The sequence below is a fragment of the Engraulis encrasicolus genome, chromosome 14, assembly GCF_034702125.1.
Source record: "Engraulis encrasicolus isolate BLACKSEA-1 chromosome 14, IST_EnEncr_1.0, whole genome shotgun sequence".
In the NCBI taxonomy this organism is placed as follows: Eukaryota; Metazoa; Chordata; class Actinopteri; order Clupeiformes; family Engraulidae; genus Engraulis; species Engraulis encrasicolus.
The window spans coordinates 40,335,065-40,341,064 of NC_085870.1; the positions used below are offsets into that span (position 1 = coordinate 40,335,065).

Here is a 6,000-nt window from a genome sequence, read left to right on the forward strand (position 1 = left end):
TGGTGGAACTAATGCTGTAAGTAAAGGTCAGAAGACTATTCTCTTAGATTCTTATTTCGTAGAATTGGCACATTGGAGTGGAGGAGTCAGCATAGTGTCATGAACTAAGATGGTTAATGTTGCAACGCTTATAACATCTGTATAACACATGTGCACATAGAAGAAGTAACAAAGGTCAGCAACACTGATGTTTCGAAGTGAGAGGTCAAGCAACGGTTCGGAGTAGATTCACCCTAATGCCATTTTGAACCGTGACATCCGTCCAGTAGTTCACCCTTAGTGTTAATAATGGTTATTTCGAATAGTTTGCCGGGCATTCACAGCATCTCCAAACTTTACCCCACAAAAATTACATGTCATGACACCAAACTTCTACAGTAGTACAAATATGGTCTCTACTCACAAAACGAAGCATTTAGAAGTTTCGAAATAGTCCAGGAGTTTATTATTATCCACACAAGCCGAATATATTCTGTCTTTCTAAAGCTGCGCCGTCGTTACTTCCGTAAGCCCGTAAAAGTCCTCAACAAAGTTTCAGACGAGAGTATTAAAAAACATTTTCTTGGAATTGTGATTAAAGGGACACAGTGCAGGAAATGGTCAAAAAAGGTACTGCAACTATGCTGCTCATTGAAACTGGGCTGCCTATTGCCAAATTTGATCTTTACATGAAAGTTTACTAAGTAATAAACAAATATTTTCTAGTATGGTCCAAGTACAGTCCTTTTTTTCCAGTCATAATGAATACTTAGAATTTGATGCTGGTGGTAAGTATTCATGAAAAAGGTAACATTAGTGAATGGGCAGCATGAATTCTGGAAATAAACAACTAAAAATCTCACACAGTGTCCCTTTAAGGCTTATATTTTCAAGGCAACACTTACAAGATATTTAAAATGTTACCTACTATCAATTAGACTGATTTTTGTTATCAATAAGGATGCTGAATTCACTTTTCATTGTGCATAATCATGAGTTTCGTTGAGGACTTTTACAGGGTTACGGAAGTAACGGCTTTAGAAAGACAGAATATATTCGGCTTGTGTTGATAATAATAAAATCCTGGACTATTTCGAAACTTCTAAATGCTTCGTTATGTGAGTAGAGACCATATTTGTACTACTGTAGAAGTTTGGTGTCATGACATGTAATTTTTGTGGGATAAAAATGCCCGGCAAACTATTCGAAATAACCATAAATAACCCCGTAACTCTGCTAATGTTCGCCCAAGCCAGAAAACAGTAAGGGTGAACTCAGTGGTGTAGTCTACTTTTTTGTGGTGGGTATAACTTACTTTATATTTGAGCATTTTTTGAAGTGGGTATACTGTATATATTTGTGCTATTCTAAATAATGGATGAAACAATTTTAATTGGGTATACTGAAGTCCATGAAATTTTGAAATGGGTATACTGCGTATACCTGCGTATACACCACTGGGTGGACTACTGGATGGATATCACCGTTCAAATGGCATTAGGGTGAATCTACTCCGAACCATCACTTTAAAATCCTTCTCCAGGAGTCTGATGAAGACTGTGAAGTCAAAACATTAATTCCAGCCATGAAATAATAAAAGAAAACAAAAAGGATTTTAAGTGTGTGGACCTCTCACTTCGAACCAACAGTCAGCCCATTCTGTTTTCATTCTCTCTCGTGCTCTCTCTCCCCCTCGGCCCTCTCTATCTATCTCTCTCTCTCTCTCTCTCTCTCTCTCTCTCTCTCTCTCTCTCTCTCTCTCCCTCCCAACATCTGCATTTATGTCTTATTTCTGTAACTTTTACATCTCAATACTATATTCAATATAATATTATTGAATATGACTATAAACCTGTGTATGAATATAGTGAATACACTATATTACTGAATATGTTTTTGCACAGTTTCTTTTTTAGGGCTTTCGAAGTTAACACGTAATAGCGATTAACTAATCAACATTTTATTCTTTTTTTATATTTATTAATTTTTTTAAAACATGAGTACAATTTCCCAGCATTCGCAGCATAATTTGAGGGTCTAGAAAATGAGTTTTATAGATCAAAGTAAAGGCTGTGAAGACATCAGAAATCAACCGATATTAAATAAATCAACAGAACAACAAACCCTTAACTCAGAAGTGGCCATCAGTATTGGAGCTAAAAGGCAGACTACGATGTTGACATTTAGACATAAACTCTAAACTACATTAAATAATTTGTTTTTAAATGTTTTTCTAACCCCTCAGAGGGTGATGCATGTCGGCAGACCTTACCCTAACCTGTCCAAAATAGAATTCACATGAACTCATGTTCATGGTCATTTACGCAGCAATCGTTATTAGTTATGAGTGTCTACAAATTTTTCTAAACTAATTACTCTTGCATGTAATCTGTGGCTGTTTTGCTGACAAGTAATTGTGAGAATCTTGTTTGTTCCTCAGAACGATGGCAGGGATTTTCTGATGGTGATTTTGCTTGGACTCTTTTGATTGTATGGTCTACTTCTTTAGTGGCTTCTGTTCAGAGTCATGTCAGAGAATACATGATTCACTCCGCAGGTGACTTCACAAATGTTACTACAGCTTTGCAGTCATTTGGCTAAGCATAAACAAAATTTGTTTATGCTTAGCTAGGTCTGTAGGTCTGTCAGCCGCACACTCAGTCAGTGTATCAGTTTTAGCAGACTTGTCACATCTTGTGCTGTAGACATGTGATTCCCAACCAGGTGTATGTGTATCACTAGGGGTGTAATCACACTGCATGGGGTAAATGGGAAAATGTAATAACAAAATAGTCACATTGGGATAGAGAACATGACTAAGGAGCTGTTTTCACATAGTAGGATATTTTTATATGTGGATTTTTTTTTCTCCTGGTTACACTGGTTTTGGCCTTCCGTTTCCACGTAGCAGATATTTAAAATCCAGATATACAAAAAGCAGGCTTTAAAAATATCCTATTTAGGGGGCTGAAACACATTTGTTTCAATGGAGTATTTTTTTTTATCCACATGTTGCATTTACACCTAAACAGGAGAAAAAATACCCTGCTTAAAAAATATCCTGCTATGTGGAAACAGCTCTTGAGGTGGTACTCATGCAATGACAAAAAGGCTTAGGGTGTAGTGTACGCAAAACAAAACAAAACCACAGCTGTAGAATGTAACATTATATAGCCTAGCAATAATTTGAATTGCGTTGGTCATTCCAGTCCAACCTGCTGTCCATTGTTGGTCCCCCAATGGTGAACTAAGATGTCATTTTTGACAAGAGTGTAGTTGTCTCTCTCTTTTTAAGAAGTGTATGAAGATTTTTCTCTTTCGACAGAGTATCCTTTCATAGCAGAGCTAACTATATTCCTCTCCATTGACATGTATTTCCCCCACACGCTATCTGTTGTTGATTATGTCCCCTTTTGTACGGCAACTAAAGCATCTGCTGACGTAATGTTACTAGTAATGCTTTGAACGTAAAGAAATATGAACACAATGGGGATTATGGGTTTTATGGGTCAGATGTGGGTCTTCTGTTTGTTGTAATCAAAGAAAAAAAACATCTACACCTAAAACATCTACACCTAATTCCCAGCCAGGCTGATGTTGTTGGCCAACCATTGGAGAATGACGGCTGTATTAAGCAAGTTAATAGAACAACCAGCGTTAATCCTCCTTGGCACAGTATTGGAGAAACGAATGGTTTTATGGCAAGTCAGGCTATACATCCTGCCAGTGTCTACTTTACCAGGCCAGCTCTGTGACTCAAATTTCTCAATGTCGTCATGGAAGAGTAGATTTGGTACAAAATTAACCTTTACATTTTGCTTTATTTGTTGTGTTTTGTTTAGGGTTTTTTTCCCCTGACAAGGGTTTTCATATATGTGCTCCCATCTGATGTTGTTTCCCTGTCTTTGAAAGATGGTGTGCGTTGTGTGCTTTTTTTTCTTAACCTTTACTATACCTGTGACATTTTCATTGGGATCTGAATAATGATACACCCTAGGCTATGGGCCCCTCTCTCTCTCTCTCTCTCTCTCTCTCTCTCTCTCTCTCTCTCTCTCTCTCTCTGGAGGAGGTGGTGAGGGAGATGTCTTAACGGAAACTTTTCAGAGAAATGTTCTTATCATGCCATATCACCTCTTGGCTGACTTGAGTGACTTCTGTCTTTCAGGACCAATCTGATGACCCACTTGAGCTGTCTCGTCTGGCTCGTTATCGTTTCCAGCACCGCCGCCAGACCCTTGTGAAGCTCTGACCGTCCTCCATACCGGCTCTGTGGGTTTTCAGGATTTTGTGAAACACTGTGATCAAGTGACTGAACCATGAGAAAGTCACAGCGGATAATAATGGTTCCTTTCAAGCACATACCATTTGACTTATTATTTTTTACTAGTGCTGCTTTGAATTTTTGATGAAGGATGTTATGTTGCCCAGTCGCGCAATGACTAGACCTGTATCATTTCTGTGTTAATGTTTCCTTTCTAATGGCATCAGCGTTTTTATATCTGTGTTTAATAAACTGATGAACTTGATCAACTGAGGGCATTACTATAGGCTACTACATCTCTGTTCGTCAAACATCAAGAAGGGGCGTGTTCTTTATAGCCCACGCGCCTCTTTTAAAAATGCCGGTAAGCATGTCTACTGGGTATCATTTCTGTAGCATGCGGCTCGACCACGAGAGTTTATGCAGGATTTGGATATCATAGCAGCATAGTAGGATGGAATGGATATATTCCTCAAACCTCTTTCTTGTAATTTGTCTGGTGAGGATTTGTTTTTATTATTATTATTATTATTATTAAATTTGAATGATAATGATATTGTTAGATATTGACATTTATGTTCACGTTGACTCTTAAGTGTTATAAGTGGGTGTACAATGTTTTTTTCCCATTAAAATAATATAACCTTAAATAAGTAGAGCTAGTGCATTTTGATTTGCTCATTTAACAACGTGTGTGCATATCTAGATTGTACAAGTGCCTAAAAGGAGGCAGGGAGTCAGGGTAGATATCGGGCGAATGACTGCACCTGCTGCTGCTGCTGGTGGTATTAATCTTGGTTTTAGGTTAGACTTTGTATGAATGTAGCCTACATAATAAATATATGATGTACAATAGGACATTACTGGGAGGATGTTTAAATGGCAGCGCGACCTAGAATGAGTTGACAGAGCAGAGACTGATGTGCACAAGCGGTTGAATTTCCACTGAGTGTTCATACAAGTATGTCTAACTATGGTCTAACCACAACCCGTACTCCCTGGGCTATGGTAAGCTGTTCTCAGTGTCGCTATCATTCTTAAGCGCTTTTTCTACATTTGGCTCCGCACACGCTACTGTATTGAGCGACCTCTGGAAAGTTAGGCTAATTGATATGATGACTTGGCGTGTATATTCGCCGACAGATTAGTCAGCTTATTGAGAAGTCAATTGACTAATTGACTTAGTAGGCTATAGCTTTAGGCATCATAGCTTATTTTTATTTTATTTTTACTCGTTTAGTTAGCATATGTTCTGTCACTGTCCGTAGTTGTGATGTCACTTGTAGTGTAGGCTATGCGCAATGGAAGAAAGCGACTGAATTTGACAGGTTAGGAAACGCATGCTGTCCAGTGTTACCGGTACATGAGAATTGCATGAGAGTTGCAGTTGGTGTACTGATTTTCATGGTGATAAGGCAGACCTTTCCGTTTTAGTACTAGCCTAGGCCTACGTATTTTTTTCGACATTGTCTCCACCCACACTTAGTTAGAAATAGCAGATCAAATAGAAGATGGAAAAAAACCTTCATTGAACAACACCCTAAAACGATCCATATTCTCTTTACCTAGTTGTTCGCAGCGCCAGGCAGGTGTCCCGGATGCACGGGAGGTGAGTTTGGTGCTCATCTCATCTGAACTTCAGAGGACGATGATGGTCCAGTGGCATTACGCACATAGCCCACACTTGACACATTACGCACACTACGCACACTACATTCAATGAGGAGTGAATGTCAAAATATCCAGATAAAATGCGATTA

General features: G+C 38.5%; 1 protein-coding gene across 5 annotated transcripts in view; it reads left to right on the forward strand.

Moving 5' to 3' along the window:
- miip (migration and invasion inhibitory protein) overlaps positions 1–4,505 on the forward strand; it is a 41,148-nt gene extending 36,643 nt beyond the window's left edge. For all 5 annotated transcript variants that reach the window (XM_063215736.1, XM_063215734.1, XM_063215735.1 and 2 more), the window contains one exon: positions 4,145–4,505. In XM_063215736.1, the coding sequence (XP_063071806.1) occupies positions 4,145–4,228 (84 nt within the window). In that variant the 3' untranslated portion in view covers positions 4,229–4,505. The remainder of the gene's footprint in view (positions 1–4,144) is intronic.
- Positions 4,506–6,000: the final 1,495 nt, after the last annotated feature.